Raw genomic sequence first — 24,914 nt, 5'->3', positions numbered from 1 at the left:
GGTCATTGATACTACTGATTGGAATTACAAAGTTTAGTCTCTAATGAAACAAAACCAGCTGGCAAATCAAAAGGGGATATTAATTCTTACAGATTCTTTTCTTACCCCACACAGAATTGCACACCAAGCAAAACCAGAACACTTCTAAAGGAAAAATTGTTAATAAAAGGGTTTGTATGATCGAGTACTAGATTAAAACAGTAACAGCTACATTAACTGCATGTCTCCTGTAAGTCTCTCCCCAGTTTTGATGGTTACAGTTTGCCATTATAGGAGTGGAAATAAAAGCTGATACTGCTAGTACAGAGACGCAGGCTGAAGCTGAAAGGTCTCAGCACATTTCTATTTGACAAGTAGAGCTTGGCAGGAGCATTTCACTGCGTTAGAGGGTCATTTTTTGGTGATAATGTTTCATTTTCCTTAATAAAGTGTTGGGCTACGTACCTGCCGTACTTTGTTATCTTTTCTGTGTTTTCACTTTGTTTAGATCACAAAAATAATGCATGCAGGTATTTTAAAAGCCCACTAGGTTATTCTTTATGGTATTATTTACGACCAGTGCAGTCAGCCTTTTGCAGCTGCTGAGTCTTGATAGGTATTTTGGACTGTCAGTGCCTATCAGTGTTTCAATTTGGTATAACATTATTACCACTAGATGGCTCTTACTTTCACAATAAATAGGAATTTGCTCAAATTACCTTAATTTACTGAACAGTTTGGGGGTTTTTTTTTGTTTGTTTTTTTTCTGAAGGGAAAAGACAGTAGGGCTTTGAAACACCTGTATGGGAATATACTGGCTTTATAAACATAATTTCTTCTATTTTGACGTTTTGCTGCTGTTCGTAAGCCTTGAAAGAATAGCTCTCTGCAAACTCATTGTGATAATTGTTTTCTTAAATTAATGTTGAAATACCTCATCAGTAAAGCAACCAATACGGATGAAGATGAAAGCTTTTTAAATTTTTCTGTGTTTGCATTTTAGCAACTTTCTTGTTTTAGTTTTCATTTAATGAAAATTTACTACCAAAGCAGAGATGTGTGGCAGCCCAAAGTTCACTCTTTCTAGTGAACTCATTTAATACTTTATTCAGCAAAACATCAGTTTATCATGGCAGTATTTTTGAAAGTTTGAATACTGTGATTCTGTTAACTTTCTTTACCACACACTATGTATGCTCTTAGTGGCCACAAGGAGATACGTAAAATTAAAACAGATTAGAAACTGCCTGTGTGAATTGTAGAGGGATTTCTGTTCTGGAGTTGTCAGAGATCTATACATAAAAAGACAGCTTAACCAAAACTGCTGAAGGCATCTGCATGCTAAGGTATTGGTAGTATTCTTCTCCATGCCAATGAAATTAAATTCAGCCCTGAAATAATTACGAGAACCTGAAAATAGATCCAGGCTTCAATTTTATAAAACAATGCAGTTTTTGAAAACTTTAAGCTTCTGACATTACAATAGTGTCCAGATACATTGTTACTGACTATCTAGGTGTTTAACAAAGACTACAGACTTATTTGAAAGGTATTAAATCAGGAGGGATTCTGGAATTACAAATCTATGGAGTGCTACTTACTGTCATGCTCTGGTCAGTGAGTATTTGTAGAATACAATTATTCCTAGAAATTATCTCCTTCTGTCTAGAACTCTGTAGCCCTTTAAAAACAGATTTAATGATGCTCTAAACTATGGTTTGCTTACAACATTGCAAAAATCATACTCAGGTGCAAGATTTGCCTAAGTCACTCCTGTAAACTGCACATGAGCATTCCTTCTACCTGTCTTCACCCAGCCCTTATTCTAGAGAGTTTTTAGTTTACTGTATTTGGCTCTGAAGAGCAGTCGGTGTACATGCGCAGACCAACACCTGAACCCAGCATTTCATTATAGTGTGAAAATATGTCTGCAGATAATTTGCAACATCTTGTTTTTTCTTATTACTCCTGATCACTGGGAGGCTATTGCTAATACCGTTATTTCCACAACAGTAATATTTCTGAAGCTGTAACAATCTGGAAAAGATTATCTGCTTGGTTTTGATTTTGCACGTACATTAGTAATGCAGTCTTACCTGGCTCAATATCCAGGGAATAGCTGTCGATCTCCAAATTGAGGTGTTGGGCTGCAGCATCACAGAAATCTTCCAAAACACAGTGTACTGCTTCTGTGATATTGTATGGCACTGTCCTGGCAAATTTCATTTTGCTGTTCACAATCACACTTCCGTTCCTGAAGTTAAGTATTTCCAGGTGCTTAAAACCTGTAAGGTTGGACTGAAGATATGGAAGTAGCTGCAAAAGAGAAATTTGCCTTTATTTTAGCTTACTGTCGATGTCTACCTGCTATTAATTTCTCTTACAGTCACTTTTCATTATCAAGTACACGCATCACACGCTTATTTCTCTGAATTTAATACAATTGTTAAACCCCACCACCAAATTAACTTTTCTGTTTAGCACTATCTTCTTCAGGACTTTGGTGTCTTTCTCAATAATATATTGAGATGGATGGGCAGCAATTTCCCCTGTAATGAAATGCACAGCAGCTGGGGAGTTTATTCATCTGGAAGAGAAAAAAATCACCTCACTCAAAAGCCAACTTTAATTATTTTCAAACGTTCAATCCAGACAGGTTAGGCCATAGCATAATAGGCATGTTACTGAGCTGACCTGCTGCCCTATTGTACCCATGGAGAAAATCCGTATCTAATCATGTTCCCCCTGCTAAGCTATGATATATTTTAAAAGGCCTATTTTTAAATCCAGCATGTAGACACAAGCCTTAGATGTAATCAGCACTGCTATACTGTTGATGTGAATCTAAGAAAAAGCCAAATAAACTACATGCCAGGCATATATCTGGAGTCTCTTGAACAAGTGAAAACTTTCATTGCTGGCTGCATAAACTCTTTCTTCACACCCTGAGAGCATCCCAGGTTTATGGATCCTTTAAAAATACAGCTTATCAGACTGAACCGTAGTAGGGTCTGATATTGTTAAGATACTGTGCTCTTCAGTGTATTTCGTTAAACCGTGCCCAACTATTGCAAGTGTTGTTCAAGTTGATTTTCACCCACCAATTGCATGAACTGTTGTTCTAGTGCTTTGTATTCTGTCGAACTCCTATTGAAGAGGTCATCAGAAAAGTGCATGTTGGTTACCCTCAGGCTGAAGAAAACTACTAGCTCTTTGCCTTTGGCTGCGGTTGTCATGGAGCTGGTAGTTACATACTTCAGCGTAGGAGCTGGGGTGGCTTCTGCAGGCTCAGTTGTCAGCACTGAGATATAACCGCTGCCGTGCTCCGCTTCCTCCAGTGCTGCTGTGCTCATCGCACCGACGTGATCTAACTCGGCAGCAATGTCCTGCACTCCTGTCCCGGTGCCATCGGGCGTAACGCTCTCAGAGGCGGGCACTGAGGAATCCGGGACTTCAGGGGACTGTTCGATGATCTCCGAATGGCTGTAGGGCGGGCTGGTTGCCGCAGGCAGCGGTGCTCTTTGGTCTGATGGTAGCGCATCTGTAATAACATCTTCAGGCTGCGTGGTAGAGAGATCACTTGAACCAATAAAGAAAGGCAACGTTTCATAAGTGGTGGCTGTAACTAAAATGTCATCGCCTGATGATTCTGGTTCATCCATGATCTTAACTGCTGCAGAAAAACGGGAAAAACAAGTAGCTCTTTTGAAAAGCAAGCATAACAAATATCAAGCATGGAAACAACATGTATGTTGTATTTCCATTGAAGCATTTTTAAAAACAAGCTTTAACGCTATCAAAACATGAAAATGTTATTTCCATCACCAAGGAGGGGCTACTGGAATAAAACACCTCATCCACATGTTTGAGTGATGAGATTTTTGTGGGTGCTCTGTTTAAATAATAATTACACTTGGTAAGTATTTCCTGAGCCATACCAAAGCACATTCCTGTTTTGAAGGTACATAATCACACTGTCAGTTTATATTGACGGAAAGAGTAGATCACAGCTTTGAGCTGTCTGCTCGGATCAGTTGTATGCTAGAGTCATTCTGTTCCCCTCTGCGAGAGGTTAATGCTATTATTTGCTGGTAATCATAAAATGTGGTTAAGGAAAGCAGTACAGCCTCTTCAGATGCACATTCTGTTGATTTACCTAAAAGACAACAGCACCAGTGAAAACAAATTCAAACCTTAAGAAATCATCTGCTGCACCTGAAGCAGCCATTTGATCCAGATGGTGAACCTTTATGAGGTCCTCAGTGGGGCTTGGCGTGGATCTAGGATGTGTGATAGCTGTAGCTGAAATCCAAATCTAAAGCAGGATGAGTGAGACTCTGAATTTGGCTTGCAGCTACCCAGCCACAATGACTTTACAGAAAACGCCGGCCTCCAAGCTGACAACTTTGTCCTTTTCCAGTGAAATACTTGTGTGGGTTCTTCACACAGGACTTTTAGCAGCCCCCTGCAGGCAAAATCACTTATCAGCTGATGGCAAAGAAGTTTTTCTCCAATTGATGAACTGTTCCATTCCCTATGCACTAATTTCCTCCCAGTGGCTAATGAAAGTATTAAAGGAGAGCAAATTTTGCATTGGCAATAACCTCAACTGAAGGAGGTGGCAACTATCCTGTCCATGGCATAGGAGTTGCCCATGGATGTTCTTTGTGTCCCTTTCTATTTCCTTGCTTCCAAACAAACGAGGCCCTATTTTCTGCTTATTGTATTGCTGGTTCTAGGAACAAATGTACATTTTCAACAAATAAAAGCTTAATATGAGATAGCTGTCTATTTTCTTGACAGTGTTAATTTAACAGCACGTACTAGCTCTTTGCTTCCTCCCTGCAGATACAATGCCTTGGTCTAATGTGGAGTATTTTCTATATAGCCATATATAGCCCCATTCTGCTAAGCTGACCACACTTCTCAAAACAGCAAAGAGTTGTTCTAAGGCAAGGTATGTGGTTTTACTAGAATTAGATGCTTGAAAAGAATTTTTTCCCATCTGGTTACCACTTTGCATAAACTTATGTTAAGAGCTGATACATACATAGTTTTTCCCCTTTATCATTTATTTTCTATGTTGTACTACCTGTATGGTGATTTAGTGATAGTAGGGTAAAAAACCAGAACATGTGCTAATAAAATAAATTGATAATATAAAAATAATAAATAGTATAATATAAAAAGATATAAAATTCATATATAAATAATAAATAGTACCAATAATAATAAACTAAGTAAAACACATAATAGACTGACCAGTGGTTAAACTATTGGAGTAGGTTGTGAGAGAGCTATATTTACTTTTTTGGTTTTGCTTCAAACTCCTCAGGAGTCTTAAGAATATGCCTTTGTGTGGTGTTGATCTCACTTCTAGGAGACATTTAAAAGTGAGATGCATCCTCTAAGCCAGTCCTCTCTGCTCCCTTTTTAGTCAAGAGAGAGACATTTATCTCACTTGAAGAAAACCATCCAAACATATGCTGGCTCTTTTGAAGTGCCTGTATCTTTCTGTTGACTTCAGAACATACACAACGGATTTATGTAGGATGCCTGGTTCTCCCCGTACACAGTTTCTGTTACCTAAATCAATCTCTTCAGCTCCTTATAGCATTATTGAGGTTCAGTGATTTCTCTGAGGTGCTCAAGTATTAGGCTGATAAGGACTATTAAAGTTTTTGAAAAAGGGAAACACTTTCCATTGTGTCGTATTTTGACACTACCAGCAGGGCAGTGTGGTTCTAGCTCTGGTGAAGCGTCAGTGAATTTTACACTGGAATACCAGTAACATGGTGTTACTGGAGTGTTCCTCCTCCCACTCTCAATTCTAAGGTTTTCCGTTTGTTACAAGTATTTCACATGCCTTGCCTAAGGGAAGAACTAGATTTTTTTTTTTTTTGTCTGTTCTGTGGAGAAGTGAACTTCTAGAAACAATTTCCAAAGGTAACCTGGATACTGTGAAGCAGAACTGCTCAGGTGAAGCAGCCTGGAAGGATCATGACTGCATCTGCTTCTATTTATGCAGTCGCTACATCAGTAAGTACCGCAAATGTTATTCTGTTACAAATAAGCCCATCTGAAAGCACAATGTATTTTAAGACTGTTTTTAACAGGTATTGAGTAACAGATGCTAACACTGTATTTCAGCAAGGTGCTGAGGAGTATCAGGCAAATTCTTGCTAGAGCAGAGTCTGTCACAGCAGCAGTATGTGTCTTCATAGCTATACATGAAAAAGCATTCTAGAAACAAGATGTGGACTATTCTGGCGGGGTAATCAGGGAAAGGACACCTTCCACATTTGCTGCTTTCTGGATGCACAAAATATTGCAAGTTTGTAAGGCAACTGCCTTGCAAGATGCTCCCCCTCTTTTGAAGACCAGGTTATTAGCTCCTGTTTGTTACGTGTTTTTGCAGGATTCCTCTGTTATCTTGTAGCTCAAAGTAGAGCAGTCATCAAAGGCAGTTCACAAACTGCCCTGGACAGCTGGTGTTGCTGGACAAACATTTTGTTATACTTTGGCACATTGGAACAAATCAGTAGGAGGTGGGTGCTGCCAGGTTTTTCCAGAGACCAGGTTTTAAGGGGGGCAACTGCAATGCAGTGGCATGGCACAAGGGGTGCCTATTTTGCCTGTAACACTAGCTGACTGATGGTAAGTTATTGAAGATCACTCATCTCTGCCAATATTTAGTATCCCTTTCCCACTTTAGAGAAGGCAAATTTTTATAGCCAGTTTTGTTGCCTTCAACTGCATGCATGAAAACATCTTCCCCCAAGTGCATTTTAACTGGCAGAATATTTGGAAAACAGAATGATTTAGATGACAAAACTTCCCACTTGGTAAGAGACTATATTTCACCTATTTTGGATTTGATATTTAGGGTTGAGTTCTAATCCCATATTTATCAGCAGTGAACTCACTGAAATCGACGGAACTGTGGTAGCATAAAACCTGAGCAAGTGAGATCAGGATATTTGGATTTGCCCTGAGGATCAGGAGTGGCCAGTCCTACGGCCCTTAGGGGAAAAGCTTTCTGCCAGATTATAAAATAGTTCCTTACCTTTCACATGATGGGATCCTCCCACCTCCCTCCCACATCCCCAGCGGCTGTTCATGACCAAAGTGTACAAAATAACAAGCAAACTTAGAGCACTAGCGATTCTGGAAAAGACTCTGAAGTACGCTGCTAATATGAAGCATCTCTGTTGGATGGGATGCAGAAAAAGACCAAGTGCTGCATTCTGCTTTACTGCAAGGCCAGATTGTCGTGACCTGGAAGCACAACGGGACCACGATGTGGGTGCAGCAAATTCCCATTTAAACTAGTTGTACAGTCTCCTTTTATCTGTTGCAATACATAATTCACACTGCTGACAGTATAATACAAGGGCTACAGTCCCAGTCCCTACAGTCCTAGAGAGTAACCAAAAGAGAATAACAAAGTGCGTGCTGTATGGAACTGGGGTTGTGCATGCAGGATGTAACACCAAACGCTGCGCCACAGCTTGATGCCCTAAGGCTTCATTGAGAACTTGAGGTGCTTTTCTCTTGTCATGTCCTTGTGTTTCTTGTGTAATCAAGGATATGGACAGATTAGAAAAACAAAGCCTAGTGGTGTTCTCTGTTTACAAAGCTCTTGCTGTTACTTGTTACGCTGATAAGGAGTGAGAGTCACTTATTAGTTAAGGGAACTCAGAACAGATTTCTTAGCATTAGTGCTTGAGGCATTAATGCAGGATGATCTACTGATGGGATGAACCTGCAGCTCCACAGAGCAACCTTCTCTCAGCATGACAACAAACACTCAAGCATATGATCGCGATGGCATTTGTTAGGCAGATTGTATTTTAGAAAGAGGTAAGTACAGGAGAAAAAAAGAACTGAAATGGCTTTGAAATTGCAGCAAGTATGAAGCAGAATAACCATACGTATAGTACACATTAGGCATACAGCTGTGTATATATATATGTATATATATGGGTTATACAGAGACTATAACGGTCTTCTGGCATCCTCTTATTGCAAGCAAAGTAACTTAAAAGGCCTTGAGGGCATACCAAGATGATCTCTGTGCATGTATCACCTGTTTTCATAAGCTGCCAAGTTTTATTTATCAGTCACTGTCTCTCCAGCTGAGATAGACAGTGACTGACTACAGAGGTGGTGTTAGTCCCTTGCAGTGTGAAAGGAAATGGGCTCACCTTAAAGGCTGCTGAGTGCTTACTGAACCACAGAACCAGTCCTGAACCCAGGGGTTACTGGCCCCTTCTGCTGGTTGCACTTTGTCTAACCCCTGTCATGTTACTGCTGCAAGACATGCCTACACAAGAGACATGTTGAAATCAGCAGTAAAATGATCTGCAACTGGTTTTGCCAAGCTTTTCCACTGTCTACATGAGCCTTTGATAAAAATCAACCCTAAGGAGTTAAAAACTATGGATGAAACAAAGAGGACCTAGATATTTGGGATGAAAAAAACCCACCTTTGCATTTAAAATATTGCTTTCATATATAAAACCAATATATATTGGTTTTCAGACTAGGTATAAAGAAGAAATTTTTTACAATGAGGGTATTGAATCACTGGAAGAGGTTGTCCAGAGACGTGGCAGATGCTCCATCCCTGGAAGCATTCCAGGTCAGGCTGGACGGGGCTCTGAGCAACCTGATCGAGTTGAAGATGTCCCTGCTCACTGCAGGGGGGTTGGACTAGGTGACCTTTAAAGGTCCCTTCCAACCCAATTTTGTTCTATGATGATTCTATGATTCTATAAGCACGTATATATATAGAAATAATTTTGAAATGGAACACAAAATGCACTTAAACTGGTTCATCATAAAGCAATTATTTGTAATACTTCATCCAGTTTGCCTTGTAGATGAGATTTTTACAGCAGAAGGCTAGAAAAAACACAGGCAATTATTTTATGAAACCTCTAAAAGCACAAATGCTGAAGAATTAGATATTCTTAGCTCAGCATATTTCATTTCAGCACACAGTTTGGTCTACAACACTATCATTCAGGTGTAGGAAACCCGCAGAGAGCACGAAATAAGATGCTGAACTCAAATATAACCCCAGAGGAACCATATTGAAGGTTAAAAAATGGCGTGGAATTAAAAACTGCTGTCAGCAATAAAAAACTCAACTCTAACTCTCAGCCACCACCTACCCTCCCACAAAGATATTTACTGAACTCTCCAGATGTTTTTTTGTATTACATGGACAAGGCAGGACAATCTTATATGGAGAAGAGTTTTATATCTAAAATTAAACTGCTCTTGGCAAAGATGTGTAAACACTAAATTAAGAGGCAATTTCCTGGGCGCATTGCTATATTAAATCTTTGTAAAAAGAGTGCTGCATGTAGGCATGTATTCCCAACTGAGGGAGTAAAATACATAGATTTGACTTAGAAAAAATCAACTGCCATTTCAACAACTTTATTTTAGGTATCTAATTAGTTTGTCCTCTTCTATTTTTTTAAGTGAGGGAAACCCTCCTAATTGACCATGAATAAGGAATTATTGTTTGAGAAAGGTCAAATTGTCATGAAAAATTTTTCTAGTAGGTTTGTATTAATAAGCAGATGCAGAAAGTTATACATTAAGAGGGTCTGGCATTTAATTTCATTCATGAGCTTAATAAGCACTGACATTGCCTATTGGCAATGCATGAATTTTCCAAGTCCACTGGCAGATATTGTTCTGTATATGAAAGTTACAGTATTACAATGTACATGTATGTATTTGTATATATGCTGGCTGAAGAAAATAACAAAGGGAAAAAGTGTGCAATTAAGAGATTGGTCTGTAATGCAGGGTAAGAATCTCTTTATGGGCAGCTCTGCTGATATAAATACCAGATGGATCGCTACAGCAAGTAGCTGGATTCAAATCTATGTATTTTGTTGGTGCCTGAAATGCCACAAAAATCCCTGGATGCAGGACTGTTGTATACGAGGAAATCGATAGTGCTTGAGGTCTTTCATTTTTAACTAGGGCACAAGTAAGATGAGGATTAAGAGAATTAAGGGAAGAGGATCATTAACCTAACATGTCACAACAAATGTCTTGCAGCACATAATTACTGATTAAGTTTGCCTTTTTAACTGTAAGGCCAAGCCATAAAAGCCAGAATGATCTATGGCTGTCATTCTGTCTGTCTATATGAACTCCTCAGAAGCCAGGTCCAGTGTCCAGTGTAATCAACAGAACCCCTTCTCCACTGACTTCAGTGAACCTCATTTCACTGGGAGCAAAACCCATCTCTTCACCATCTCCAGTCCTAAAAATTCTTGTAGCTCTTGACTTTTCCTCTTTAGCATCCTGGCTGAAAATTTTTGAGTAGTCTAATTTTTCACAGAGCAGCCTGATAGCTGCGGCTCTAGCGCCAGTACCACATAGTTCCCTGCGTAACTTAAGAAGCCTTCAGTTTATTCTGAAAGTTCTCATACTTTGCAGCTGTGCTTCATCATCATGTTCTCACCACCAAAGATGCAAATAAATGTCATTCTGACATGATGTCACAAGGGGAGTATTTTGTACTCCAATAAGATACTACTTAGTAATGATAATCATCTCTCATTACTCTCAGAACAATTCAGTTCTACCTTACTCTCTGAAAACTAAGAGGATAACATAAAATTTGCAAAATCAAGACCTGAAAAGCTAGAACACCGCAAAATTCAGGGTGTTGAGTAACTACAATTTACTAATCTTGTGTATGTTCATTATGAAAAAATCTTCCAAGGCTGCTTCTTTAGTTGGGTTCCACACACTGGCATCTATTTGGTTACAACTGGACAATCTGGACAACCTCATTTTACTGACTTTCATGCTTAGCTGAGTAATTTGACCAAGTCAACAGACTGTGTGTTTGACCTGGAACATGTTTGCTCCCAAACAGAGTTATGACATGGACCTCATCTCACTTTGGGATCTTTACCACGATTGCTTTCTTTAGATGTCAGTAGTATCATATACTTCTGCAATGACTGAAGAAACAACTTAAAAGCAAAGAATTCTTCACTTGTTCTTCAAAGATGCATAAAGATTTAGAGTAAATCAGGGCCAAGCCCTGACTACTTTTACTTCCATATAGAGAAAGAATTCCCTTTATGGAATGTCTGAGGGTTAATATTTTCATTGAGCCATCTCTGCTTGGGAAATGAAAGCTCCCTTAGCTTTCATGGAAGTCAGTCAGTAGCAAAAGGCAGTCACATATGCATTTATCAATTTCATGTGTTTGGTCACTGTACCTGTAAGTGTCCTCTGAAATATCAGTTTCTTGTGCTATTACAAATTAATTTTTCCTTTGATTATAATTTTCACATGCATTGGCCAATGCATGGCTGAAAAATAGTAATTCAGCTTGCCATTTTCTGTCTCATTAAGGACTTAATTTACTTCAATTAGCTATCTGCTAATAGTTTTCTCATTAAAGCTTTTTGCATGTTTTTTGAATAAGCCCTTTTTTTCAACACTTTGAAATAATGCAATAAATACATTTAATATATGATTTTTTAAAACTTTTTCATCTTCAAAGTAGGCATTTAAGTGCAACAGGTGGAAATATAACAGATATACAATTAATTGGGCAGGCTTACTTTATAGACCTGGGCCAAATTCATATACTGAGAGACTTGACCATTAAATTTCAATGACTATCTTCAGCATTCTCATGTTTCAGCAGTTCTAGAGGATTAAGTATTTCAGAAACACGTAAGTACTTTGAACAATACAGGAATATCCAGTCTTTAAAGCATCCCCAAAGCGCTGAGTAGCAGTGTTTGACTTCATTTTGCACTGAAACTATGCAATGGAAGTACCTGCGGAAAAGAGACTGGAGAGCAGTCAATGATAATCTGTTAAATCTGCGTCTGAACCATCATCCCACAACAACCACTCCACCGACTTCAAGGGCTGCTGCACCTGGCTACGGTGACTGTTCTGCCTCTCTGAGTTAAGGTAAGGAAAAGATGCAGAAATATCCATTTGCCTCAGCACTCTTCTGAGTACAGGAGAAGAAAAGTCAGTATTTCCGTATTAATTGCTTTAGGCAGTTAGCAGTATTCACACTCGTAATTAAGGGATTAGCAAGTTGGATATCGAGGCAATATTCCTGCATATTATAAGAATACTCTACAGACAGGTGTGTAATTAGATACCTTGTATGGACAGTAGGTCAGTGGTACGTTATTTCCATAACATGACAAGTCACTTTTTACCATTTACAGAACCTGTACCTCATCAGCTACTGAGATTGCCAGATGAAATGACATACTAGTGCTCAAGCACTCTAAAAGTCAATTTTCTGATTAAAGTCCTTGCTAAAGAAATTATTCAACTGAGATTAGAATACTCTTGTGAAGTAAGGGAATTAGTAAGTACATTTACAATGGAAACATGTTAAAAATACCAGAGGCTGCTGTGAATATTATTTATTGTATGCTATTTTGTATTGAAGTCCGCACTATTTGCTGCCATAGTAAAATAATATTAAAATATATCTTAAACAGGTAAGATACTGAGAAGTCTGGACTTGATTGGTATTCACATCAATGAATTAAATAGCGAAGCAAAACTGAGAAACAGTGAATTCGCAAATATGAATACACTTCTACAAAGGAATAGAATCAAAGCTGAAAAAGAAACATCTCGCTTAAAAGCATAGCTTCAGGAGGATTAACGGTTCTTATTCCTGTTGTTGACTGTTCTACAATTAAATTTGAAAAATTTATTTCATGAGTTCAAAATAATGAAATCTGTGTGGAAATAACCTAAAGCTTTACAAACACCTGGAAACACAAAGAAGCATCCATCTAAATGTTGCAAATACTCCTGTGTGCCACTGTAACGATTTTGGAGCACCCCAAATGGAGAACCTGCAATACTGGTTTTGATTTATTTTACTTTAGAATGATTAGAAACAAAATCTGACAGATTACAATACCTATCCTTCAGAATTGAAAGTACCCTCCAAATCCCTGCCCACTTTCTCTATTTTTCTCAACTGTGTGATAGGAAAAAAAAGAGTAAATTTTTGGTAGGTGATGGGACCACCAGACAGTTTTGTGGTATTGAAGTTTATTAGTTTGCAAAATGGTAAAAACAAAATAGAAGTCACACGATATACATTCAAATAATATGTTGACCCAAGGACCTAAAAACAGAAAAGACAAACAAGAAATTAGAAAGTTAAAACCCATGGCTCTCTCAAAATCTTGTCATCAGATGAATAATTTAAGACTTGTCAAGAAAAATGAAAACACTGGATACACTTTTTTTTTCATACTATATAGTCACTTGTATGTGAAAACCATGGAATTAATGGAATAAAAGTCACAGAATGAGGAGTATTTTATTCTCCTAAATGGTTGTCCCCTGGATGTAGGTATTCTGATTTTTCTCATAGTTTTGAAATGGAACAAGTGACTCTCTGAGAGAGAGATGGAAGGAGATATTTAACTGGCAAGATCCTGCTGGTTTTACACTATGTTGCATTGTAAGAATACATTTCAATTTTAGTGATATTGATAATGACTTTGGGCCAGATGCCTTAGCGCTGACTTGGCTTGTTAAATCCATCCACCATGACTGGATTCTGAATCTAAGCGGCTCATAATAGCCAGAGCACTGTTGTCAGGGAGCAGGCAGTTTAAGTGTTAAACCCAGCAATAACTACACAATACAGCCTTTAGCTGTATGTTTGCTTTGATATTCCCTAAGAGACCTTCATATAACATTGGGAAGCAGAAGTCTTAAGACACAGGCTAGTTTCTCAAAAAATTACATATAAATAAATATTTGGGATTGTTCTCACATAAAACATTTGGATTAAGGTACATGGATTTCATTTAACTTTTTTAACTATTGTTGAGTGGTGGTGATAATAGAAACATGAAACTTTATTTGTTACTGTAACAAAAAGAAAGTAACTGCTCATAGAACTTACAGATATAATGGAAAATTAAAACAAGAGAAAAATAACTAGTTAGCTGTCCACAATCTACCCTCCTCCCTCCACATGAAAGAAAATCCAAGTATAACTAATACTAACCTTCTTAGAATAGTTTAAAAAGCACTTGTCAATAAGAGGGGTGAAAACTGGATTGCAAGAAGAAAAAAAAATTTTTTTTTTGTAACTGCAGCTGACGCTGTGTGTATTCTCTTCTGCCCTGCCATATATTGCCAGTGAAGTTGTGTGTCCTGATGCTTTCAGGCTTGCATTCTCCTCAAGCCACTCTACTTTTTTTCTTTATTAGAGCTTTGCAGTATCATGTAGGCATAGGCATATTGTGAGGTTCCTCAAGAACTGTTCAGCATAATTTTGATTTTTATTGTTTCACTTTAGACTGTCAGTTAGTGCCTAATTCTGAAATGGGGAATAAGATATTTAAGATATATTTAAGAGATTTAAGATATAGGGATGAGAATGCAACTTTGGCCTTATCTTAATGATCTAAGACAAATTTAGCCAGGTCTTCAGCCACTGCTCTAGGCTACATATACATTTAGGGGAAAGGACTGAAACGTATTACTGTTGCAGTATTTTTCCAAATTCATTCCTTCTGATCTCTAGCAAAATAAATCAAAACAATGGCAAGCTTTATTGAAAGGTAGAGCTTAGGAACTGAAATCCTTGGGTACGAAGATGCCATTCGTGAATAATACTTCTTGTTTTCTCAGTCAACCAGTGGCAGGTTTTGCTATGCCAACAATACCCTCCTCCCACTCTGCTTGAAAGCCCATCATTCCAAATTGCATGGCAATAAAGATGGTTATTAAAGGAATGTTTGGCCATATATAAAATGTTGACTGTAAACTCAGTTATCTGTTATTGGCACCACTATTCTACAAGTAGTGTATTCTACAATACTTTAATTAAAAAAAAAAAATCCACCAACTGGGGAAGAATGAAGAAGAAATGTAAACATGTAAATGCAATAAAATGAACAAGAAATTAATTGTTTCACATACAGGCTTGGTTTAATCATGTTCGTACTGATGCACATGATGATCTTGCCATTCTACAGAATAAAACTTCTGCCTCCTTTTAATTTACACCTGGGTATCATTGCTTGAAACTGTGTTTAGTCCTTTCTTCTATATGTCTTTCTATAAACTTACATTGAGAAAACAATGTTATGAACTTAATGAAAAAATGCATGTTAACTTCAACCAGGAGTCTGACACCCCCTCCCCCCCCCTTTTTCCTTCCTTTTTTTTTTTTAAATTGCAATGTGCAAATATATGAGATCTATCCTGGCAGGAGTTCTGCACATTCTAGACTTTCACAAACACAAACCCCATTAAATTTAGTATAAACATTATTGCAAATTTGCCTCCATTTAAGATTTTTATGTATTTTTGTTTGTTAGTTTTAAATATTATGGCATCTTTCAAACTGAAGAACAAGCAGCTTAAGTAAGTTGATACTAACATCAATGCCACCTATGTGAGGCATCTCAGGTATGGCCAAGAGAATCAAAGTTGGAAGGCCAAGCCCTCTCTGTAGATAGAGATATAAAACTCCATTCAGAGATGTGATTCAGAGCACCCAAGTTACAACTTGCCTAGTCTAATGCAGGTGGCATGAGTTATCTCCCAACAAGGAACTGACTGTTAAAAATTCCAGGCTCAGCTCAGATGGACTTTCTTATGCTGGAAGGACAGTGAATGCCCCAAAGAGAGGACTGTAATAATTTTAGAAAATCAAAATTTTAGTGCCATTTGATCATAACACATTATTTCTTGAAGCCAGCATTTCTAGCAAGACCAAGGATTTTTAATGAGTGAGGGAAATGCATTATTTAGGGCATGTTAGTCTCAGCAGTGCCACTTTACCTGATATTTGTTCCAGCTGGACTACATGACATGTAAACTTCATTAGTTTCATCCGTTTATGACCTGGCAAAGGGTAATCTTACACCCCCAGCCCAAAAGTCTCTATTATTTGTTTTAAAATATTTTTCTTAATTTACTACTTCATTGGTCACAGGTTTTTAAATTATTTTATTCAGGGCATTAATTTATTAAAGTTATTTGTGATACTGGCTCTTCAAATTCTGAACTTGTTTCTGCCTTTTTATATTCTGTTTTTATTAGAGGATTGGAAATACTGTGATTGTGTCTGAAGACTGTAAACTTCCTCAAAGAAGTTTTTAGCCCTTTAGTTCTACAGAAAATTCATTTTCTGGAACAAAGTGCAATTAGACCACATGCAGCAACAGCTACATGTCCCCCCTGGAGGGAGAGCTCCTTCATGCACAGTAACAAAGATGAATTATGGGTGGGTTGGAGGCTGGTCAGGTTTTCAGGGTTACCATGTGGCAAGTACTCCTTCCCTCCCCTCCTCTGAGACTCTATAGCCTTTGTGGCTGCTCCTGTCTTTCTAGGCAGCAGGCAAGAGAACTTTCCCATTTTTCAGCTTTAGATCTTGTCTCTGCATGCAGGCAGAAAAGGTTTTGTTTTAACACAAGATGGGATCTGAGACTGAAATGTATGAAGGCCTGTATTACATATGTTATGCCTTACTCATAGCAGAGGGCTGCCTGCAACCAATGAAAAGCTTAAGCTTTTACTAGTGGAGTGATTTTAAAGTCAGCAGTATTATGGTGAATTTGGAGGGAGGGAGATGATTAGTTTGGAGTGAAAAAGCATTGAACATGGAAGGGGACAACCATCAGGGGAATGCTAATTATAGAAGTGACAGCATTTAGGAAACAGAGGTACTGAAGGATGGTTAGCTTTAAGAGTCTAAAAGGGCGCATGTGAGTTACATGAGAATTAGCTGCAAGAGCGATGGAGTTGACTACCAATATACAGTGATGACTGTGTGACAGAGAAACCCCAAGTGTGTGTGTAGCATATGAGCATCTGGTCCAGGTGTCCACATGTGGAAACAACGGGAGAGCATTGTGTGCCTGTGTCCGCGGAAGAGACTTAAGAATAAAAAGTATGAGTAAACAAGTGGCAGAGCACGGAGGTATATCGTCCTGCTATCTATATAGGTGGAAAATGAAGTGTTACATTTTTCCACTGTACAAGTGGCTCAGAAGATTTGCCTTTGGATAAGCAAATTTTCTTAGCAGAAATATAAATTGTTTTCTGTACTTCACACAGTAATTTCAATGAGTCATTTGAATTACCAATTGCATATAAAGTAAAGTTTCACTTATTTTGGTTAGCATGCATTTATATTGCCTATTTGGGGGGGCATGAATAAGAAATCATATTTGAAGGAAGCAAAGCTTAACCTTAAAGTAAAACTGAACTGAAGTGATTGGATAGCTTAATAATTTTAAAAAAGTGATGTGTTAAATGGGGAAAATAGATAGTACTCTGTTTCTCTCGTACCTTTTTGCTTGGATTGGTCACTTCATTTTAGCTTTGTTAAGTACGTTTTGAAGACATGATGCAGGTTTTGTTCTATTCAGGTTGCTCCTGCTGTTCCCAGCACAGAGATGGCTGAGCAGCAGGCTTTCATTAATTTTTGGCCATATACTAATCACTTACTATAATACATTTATGACTCTTCAAGATACCTGTAGTACTCCGAGTATGCAATTTTAACTTTATCACAACAGTGAACACACTATGAACTTTTTCTTAAATCTGACGTATCCTAATATGGGGCTGCTGAAACTTTTGCATTCAGCCTCATCTTCAATTCACAGATAACTTTTAGGCTAATCAATATCATATATAATGCTTGAGAAAATGACATAGCTAGACCTACCTGTTCACTTCAAGCATCAGACTGAAGCAGCACCTCCATGAAAAGCATTCTATGCACATCTGAACTGGCAAGCGACAAGTGAAAATGCACAGAGAGAAGCTGATGGGGGGAGAACATTGAGAAAATCCTGTCAGTTTATGGTCAAAGAAAACATAAGAAGAACAGAAAAACATGTAAAGAAACAGAGAGTTCTTACCCTGTATAACCACCGATGTGAAAAAACTGGTGAGCGTTCCTGGCACAAAGAATCAGTGAATTCCAGTCCTGGGAACATCCGGAGTGGTTCTTGCGAGAATTAATGGGGTTTTCTCTTCCATGACAAGGCTGGTTATGCCAAAGAGAAAATCTATGCTAAGCACAGATGGTGCTTAGGCAGCTGGGGATGAACCAGAGGCAGAAAGAATCCCCAAACATCCAGAAAACTGAGGTTTTCTAGAAATTGCTTAGAAATAGTGAGTCAGGAGCACACAATCAAATTAACTGTTGGGCAGGAGGAATATGTTAAAGAGGACCACTCACAATAAGACTGTGTGAACATGAGAGCAATTATGGAAATTAATGAAGCTTTTATCAGTTACACATACAGAGATGTGACCACCATCTACTCCTCATCAGTGTTATTTTTCTCACAGAAAAAACCTCTCTGATACACCCTGCAGAGTCTTCTTCTCTCAGAATCTTTCTTGAGAGCTTGAGGGTGATCCAGGCTGGTCAGACTGAGGTGTGGTACAACAGAATAGCTGAAGTATTTTACTGCTAGCTTTATTTTGTCCTATGCTTCTGGAATAACTTCTCCAGAAATAATGCTTTCTCCATGATGGTCAGGATTTTGGGATAACCATTTACCTGGGTTGTATGATTTATTAGTAGCTACAATTAATACAAATACAAATTAAAATTCTTCTTACTGTTTAGGAAGTAAAAGTATATCATTATTGTTCTTGCGGACTTCAGGGACTCTGTTATCTGTTAATATATTTATTTGCATTTGTTTTACTGCTGAAATTTTCTTGGTTTTTGAAATAACAATCTGTCTAATATGTTACACAAGTCTCTTCCTTTCTGAATGGTCATACTATTTTAGGTAGAGTCACAGGAAGACTGCAAAGAAAGGGAGAAGAAATTTAACCATACAGAAGAGATATTGATGAGTTAACTCATCAGAGGGGGGAAAAAATATGAGGAAGAAAGAGGAATGCTAGAGAACAGTGAACAGGTATCATCTCAGACAGCAGAAAAAAGCAGTTTTGCACTGGTTGTAAATGGAAACAGCCTAGATTTTGAAGGTGCTACAGCAAAAAATAACATTTTGGAGCAGTCAAATGTTTAAACCACGACATCTGAACCAGGCATTTCAGAACTTTTCAGTAAGAGGTCTGGAAATTTGTACCAGGGTTTTTCTAATTCTATTGGGAAATCTCAAACCAGAATTTGAAATTAAAAGGTTAAGCTTACTTTAAAGACAGCTTAGCATCTTCCTAGTAGTTCTGGGCTACTTCAAGGACTGGAGTAACTGCCATTTGGCCAGCAAGTGTCTAATCCTCACTAGCCTGCTCATTACTGCCCATGGACAGCATCACCACTCCAGAATGAGCACAGTACCAGCTGAAAGAAGCATCACTTCTGCTCCTGGCTCGTTCCTCCCCCTTGGCTGCCCAAGCCTGACAAATCCCATCCTGTATGGCTTAAAAGGACACCTCTTGTTAGTTCAACTCCTCGTCCCTTACCTGTTTTTTACTCTTCTTTCCCTAGATGTTGTATGCAGACCTTTATATTTGTGTGTGTGAGGCTGAGTCTGATTATCTTTTTGAGAGCTGTGAAAGAATTTTTTTTTATTGCTTTTCTCAGTGACCTCAGGTAAGCACAATTAAAGTAGTTGGCATAGGTTGTAGACATTCAATAATCAGGAGTCTGTAATAATGTTCAGCCTGTAGTTGCACACATGTGATAACCAATGCAATAAAGTCCATCTGCTAAACATATAGCTGATGGGGATACCTAAAAGAATCTCAGACTATGTTATTTCTGGTAGCCACCTCTTCCTTTCATGGTAAAGAAGAGTGAATTTAAAGTTTTAAACATGTGATGAAGAAAACTTGCTCCATCTTCTGGACCGTAGGGTGGGGAAATGGCTGGAAATTAATGTAGTAGAATTGCAGGCAACTGTTTAGACCCTAACCCTCTGTCCATCCTCATACAACAGCGTCTGAGTAGTTCCTGCTCTTTCACACCAGCAACAGTTAAAAGTTTGGGTTTTTTTAAAGAGTACTAAGAAATGCAGCTATGAGATGCAGCCAGGCACAAAGTGTGAAAAATTCTGTACCTGCTAGTGAGGAATTCTGCTTGCCATATTAAAATTAATATCATAGTTATTGTTGACTTTAATAAAACTTCTGTCATAAATGTTGTTAAGTCCTGAATTTCCGGATCAAATTCTACCAGTTCCTATTAAAAATGCAACACCTAGGGAAATAAAAGAATAGAGGGAATGCTGTACACAGGACTGCCAGAATTGAAAAAAGCTATAAAAAGAGAAAAAGTTTTAAAGCATATACACTAATTACTCTTTTAAGAACTCAGAAGATAGATTTTCAACGTCTCTTCTATTAAGCATGCGATATATTTTGTGTACTATAAGGTTTTAAGCAAATAGAATAACTACAGCTTTGTGTCATTACTAACATGACAGCCCTTCTTTTGAGACAGGGAACAATTATTTTTCTCCTGCTACTCAGCTGCAGAGATAATGATGGAATTCTTACATTCTAGTGCTTGTTTTAGACATAACTTGTGTTCAACAAGGAGGAACAAGACAGTGGGCCTTATTTCGGGGAAGCTTTTTTTTTACAGCTCTAGACAGTTTGTTCTGTTTTGCAGATTGACAGGTTCCAAAGCAAATATACAACAAATAAATTCTTGAAGTAGTGTTTAAAGGGTCAATACCAGGTGCTTTCAGGATCAAACCTGCACTTACAGAAGATCCACATCTCTTTAAAAGAACAATTCCATGCTTTGTGGGCACAGGCAATAATGGCTTTAGGAAGAAGAAAATCGTTTATGTATTTTTTAACTGAATTTCAAATTATATGAGAAAAATTTGTTGAGGAAATCTGTGTTAGTAAGTAAGTGGTGAACTTTCCATTTGTATTATCCTTCCTAAAATTTCCTTTGGTCCTGTATTTGCCTGATGACATTGAAATTCATTAAACTATGCAATGAAGTGTCTCTGAGGATCATTTAGAAACACAGAACCAAATCCCCCTTTTGAACCAAGATATCAGAGCCTGTGCAAGAGTCAAATGAACTGTGGTCCTACACTGTTACTGGGGAATGATCAAGCAAGCTTGAACCTTGGGGCCAGAGAGAAGTCCATCTCCTGTATCCTTCCTCACATCCATTGAAAAAACAGTCAGGCAGTAACTGTAATAAATTGCAATAAACAAATTCTTTACAGTTTTAGATCTGAAGAAAAAGAATGGAACTAGTATCTTCAGCATAAGTCGCTCTGCATTTTTGGTGAATCAAATGCGCTCTGCTTCTTCTCTTCAGTCATTTGGAGATGTTAGGCTACAAGGTTTTTCAGCTGTTTAGCAAATTGCAAAATAGATATGTGGCTTTGTGTGTTTTTTTATGACATTAAATCCCTAACCCAATGAGTGAATAGAATGAAAAATGCATATGACCCCCCCCCCCCCAAATTAAAACTTTTTCCACAGTTATAATGAATGTTATTTAAAGGTATGCTGTACTGTTATTTGAAGGTATGCTGTGCTTTTATCAGTAGCGCTACAAGACTTCTCAGCATGCATTTGAAAATAGTTGTGTTTAACGCTTTTCATCATAAACTTTATTTTCAGGAACATTTGACAATTGATTCATACAAGAAGTGCTTTTCTAATCTTTAAGTCACTCTGCTAATCATAAAGTATTTGCCTCTCTCACTTCAGAACTCTGTGTATAAAGGCAAGACTATAGAATGGGAAGTTTTTATTTCAGTACAGAAACTACCAGGTGCAACAATATGACCATGGAATATGCTGTGCTTTTCCCTGTCGAGGGCTGATCACTGCATGATCCCAAATGGCAGCTTTTACATTCTTTAAAATTCTGATCTTGTTATTTACTGGATCCAGAAAGAACAATACTATAGACAGTACACTACACGGGCATTGCCCACTCTTATATTTCTGCTGTGTGGGCCCATTGTGAAGGATGTTATCACCATGCAGTGGGGTGTTTCCGATCAGCTATGCAAACATTGCCTGTTGGCCTTACAGGATGTGGCTGGGAAGCAGGGATGTTGTTTCTGGGCATGCTGGGTCAGGAAGAACATCTTGAAAGGGGGAGGAGGGTTCATTATGCTCACTCCAAGATGCTTCTGGAGTGCAGGTTGGGACATGAAAGCCCAAGGACTGAGCAAGGATGTAGCTGGTGGAACAGGGACAGAGTAGAGCCTCCTATGGGAGCAGGGAACTTTCCTGAAACAGGGAGCAAACTTACAAGCTTTGAGGATGACATTCTTGGGGATCCAGAAACACTGAGCATGGTTATGCAAGCTAATGTATATTGTGGGAATTTTGCCCTGAATTTGTTTTTTTTTGTTTGTTTTTCTCCACAGATTTTTTATTATTGCTTAGACACTATGTGGGGACTTCAGAGAATCCTGCTAATTCCTGTGAAGTTCTTATCTGCCCTCTGCTTTTCTGTTGAGAGGGTCAGTCAAAAATTGGAGACAAAGCACACCTGAATATTCATCCAAGAACTAGTTCCTCTCATGTGTTTGTAGCGACCTCTTGCATCTTACACAGTTAGCACAGGCTTCTAAGAAGTGTAAGTAAAATTAAAGTTTACTGACCTAACGCTAAGATGGTGAGGCCAGGTCAGGGAGCAGGAGAGGGAGCAGAAAAGAGCTGGGACAGATGGAGGGCAACAGCAGGAACCATGGCTCTTGCTGCTTTGCCAGTGGAGCCTGCTGTCCCACACAATCCAGTTACCCGCACACCATGGTTCTCCGCAGTTTCAAGCATGGCTTTCCAAACCACTGACAGAGGTGATGGAGGCAGCAGCCTTACTGACATTTTGCTGTTCTAGGGAAAAGCCCAGTTTGCTGGTGCCCTAAAGCTGACCCTACTATCTTTGTTTGAACTTTTTCCAGCTGCAGGGTCAACACTTTTCTGGTAACTGTGGGGAACATGTCTACAATGTATTTTTCATTTTAAAAGCTAAATTATACGGACATTTCCTCCACCCAGACATATGTATGTGTACACTTTTTTGATATATTATGTGTTTTTTCTCATATATCTGGGTGCCTCTAAAAAACCTTACTGTATGGCTAAAACTGAATAAACAAACATGGAAAACAGAAATTTTTAAAAGTTTTTCACATTCATCAGACCTGTAGATATGTAAACTTTTCTGAGCCATGGTACTCTTGCTTGGAATAAATTATTTCCTGATACTCTTGCTGCTATCATCCATATCTGTAGAACCCAAAGTAATTTACCTTCTATGTTTTAAATACAAAAATTTTTTTGCATTAGCCTGGGATTTCCTTCTTTTCTTTTCCCTGACATGTCTTTTTGCTCTGCCCTTTTGAATTTTTACCATAATATCCTGTACAAAGAGTGCCTTATCCTCAGGCATTTGTTGTTGGGTTGTGGTGTGTTTTTTTTTTCTTTGACAAACTTGAAGTCAGGTACATTAGGATTTTCCTGAAGTGGGCATCAGAAATGTAAATTTTTTACCTTTGATGGTCCAGAAAAAATTCTGTCACAACTGAAAGGAATGCTTACTGTACTTATACATGACTCTATGTGTCGTAACAACTGGATTTTTCCTACTGTCTCTTATGGAAAAAATCTTTTGTGTCTTACCTTGTCCAGACAGGCTATCTTGATCAGCTTCCTTGAAAGGTGGTTCTGTTATATCAGTCAGTTCTTTCTTCTCCTCAGCTTCACTATGCTCATCTCCAGCTTGGAGGAAATTAAGTGGAGTAAAGCTACCTGTGGTATAAACTGCCAGTGTGGTAGCCTGCTCCATTGGAGACTCATAGCCATCGGTGATTAAGTCATTGCTAGCAGAATCATCTGCTGGAGGAGGCAAATAGGAATCCTCTGGTTTTGGAGGACTGCTAGTGCTACCCAGAGCATCAAAAGGCACTGTGAAACTTTGGTGGCCAGTAGTGATATCTTCTGTGTCTGGAGGAGATTTGTCCTGAAATGGTTCTCTGGAGGGTTTGGTAGGGAACACAGGTTCAGATGAAACAAAATTATTAAAGTCTTCAGAGGCATCAATGTCTCCACTTAGCACAGGGATTCCAGTTGTAAATTCATCGACCAAGATGTCTCCTGTTCGGTCCACTGTTGCTGGGCTGGGGTAACCTAGTGGGAGTTCCACACTCATGGAGTCCTCCTGAAAAAGTTTTTAAAAAGCAGCTTTCATTATTATGTTTAACTTTTCATTGCTAAAAAAGCCAATAATCTTTAGTCACAGGTGCTTGCAAACAGCTAACTCAGCATGAAGTCATGGGATGTATAAAATGTTTGGCATGTGCATGGGATCCTAATCACATTGCCTGTAATTTTAAAAATGGTCAAAAGATGACTTTCACTATCCCTGTCAATTGCTCTCCTGTCATTAAGATGTACTACTGAACTGGTAAGACATTGTTTATTTTGTAATTAAAACTGGAAAATGTAATCAAGCAGTAATATTCACCCGTAAATGCTCTAAACAGTATCTCTGTTGCAGTATAAGAACACCACATTCATCCTTACAGCATTTATAAAAGACAGATACGTATTTGTGGCATAGCATAAAAGAGCCCTTTTCTGTGTATTTATGTACATCTTAATACTGTTCAATTTCATTTCTCATGGAGAAATAGATAAATATAATAACCATTATTAACTTACCAAATCAGGGCCTGCCAGAGGAATAGTGACCATGGCCTGGATATCATTATCTAAATCACTAGGTGGTATAACAGATTCTAGGGGGTGGAAAAAAAAAATAAAAATTAGAGAGAGTGAGCACAATATTTAAGCAGTGGCATACTGAAAACTGGTCAAGACACATAAACTTAGTAAAAAACAGTATTAAAACTATTCTCCATCAAAAAAACCCAACTTTTAAAAATCCATGTTAAGAAGAAAGAGGCATAAATTTCCATTTAAACTGGCAA

The 24,914-nt window shown here is 38.2% G+C and overlaps 1 protein-coding gene across 1 annotated transcript in view; it reads right to left on the bottom strand.

Moving 5' to 3' along the window:
* IMPG1 (interphotoreceptor matrix proteoglycan 1) overlaps nt 1–24,914 on the bottom strand; it is a 59,239-nt gene that overhangs the window by 4,445 nt on the left and 29,880 nt on the right. Inside the window, exons 11-14 of the mRNA XM_010565763.1 lie at nt 24,646–24,722; nt 23,605–24,142; nt 3,081–3,652; nt 2,076–2,295 (exon numbers count right to left, since the gene is read on the bottom strand). Of these exons, the coding sequence (XP_010564065.1) occupies nt 2,076–2,295; nt 3,081–3,652; nt 23,605–24,142; nt 24,646–24,722 (1,407 nt within the window). The remainder of the gene's footprint in view (nt 1–2,075; nt 2,296–3,080; nt 3,653–23,604; nt 24,143–24,645; nt 24,723–24,914) is intronic.

Source organism: Haliaeetus leucocephalus, unplaced genomic scaffold (assembly GCF_000737465.1).
Source record: "Haliaeetus leucocephalus isolate CR32 unplaced genomic scaffold, Haliaeetus_leucocephalus-4.0 Scaffold195, whole genome shotgun sequence".
Lineage (NCBI taxonomy): Eukaryota > Metazoa > Chordata > Aves > Accipitriformes > Accipitridae > Haliaeetus > Haliaeetus leucocephalus.
This window is presented reverse-complemented; position numbering and strand designations above follow the sequence as displayed.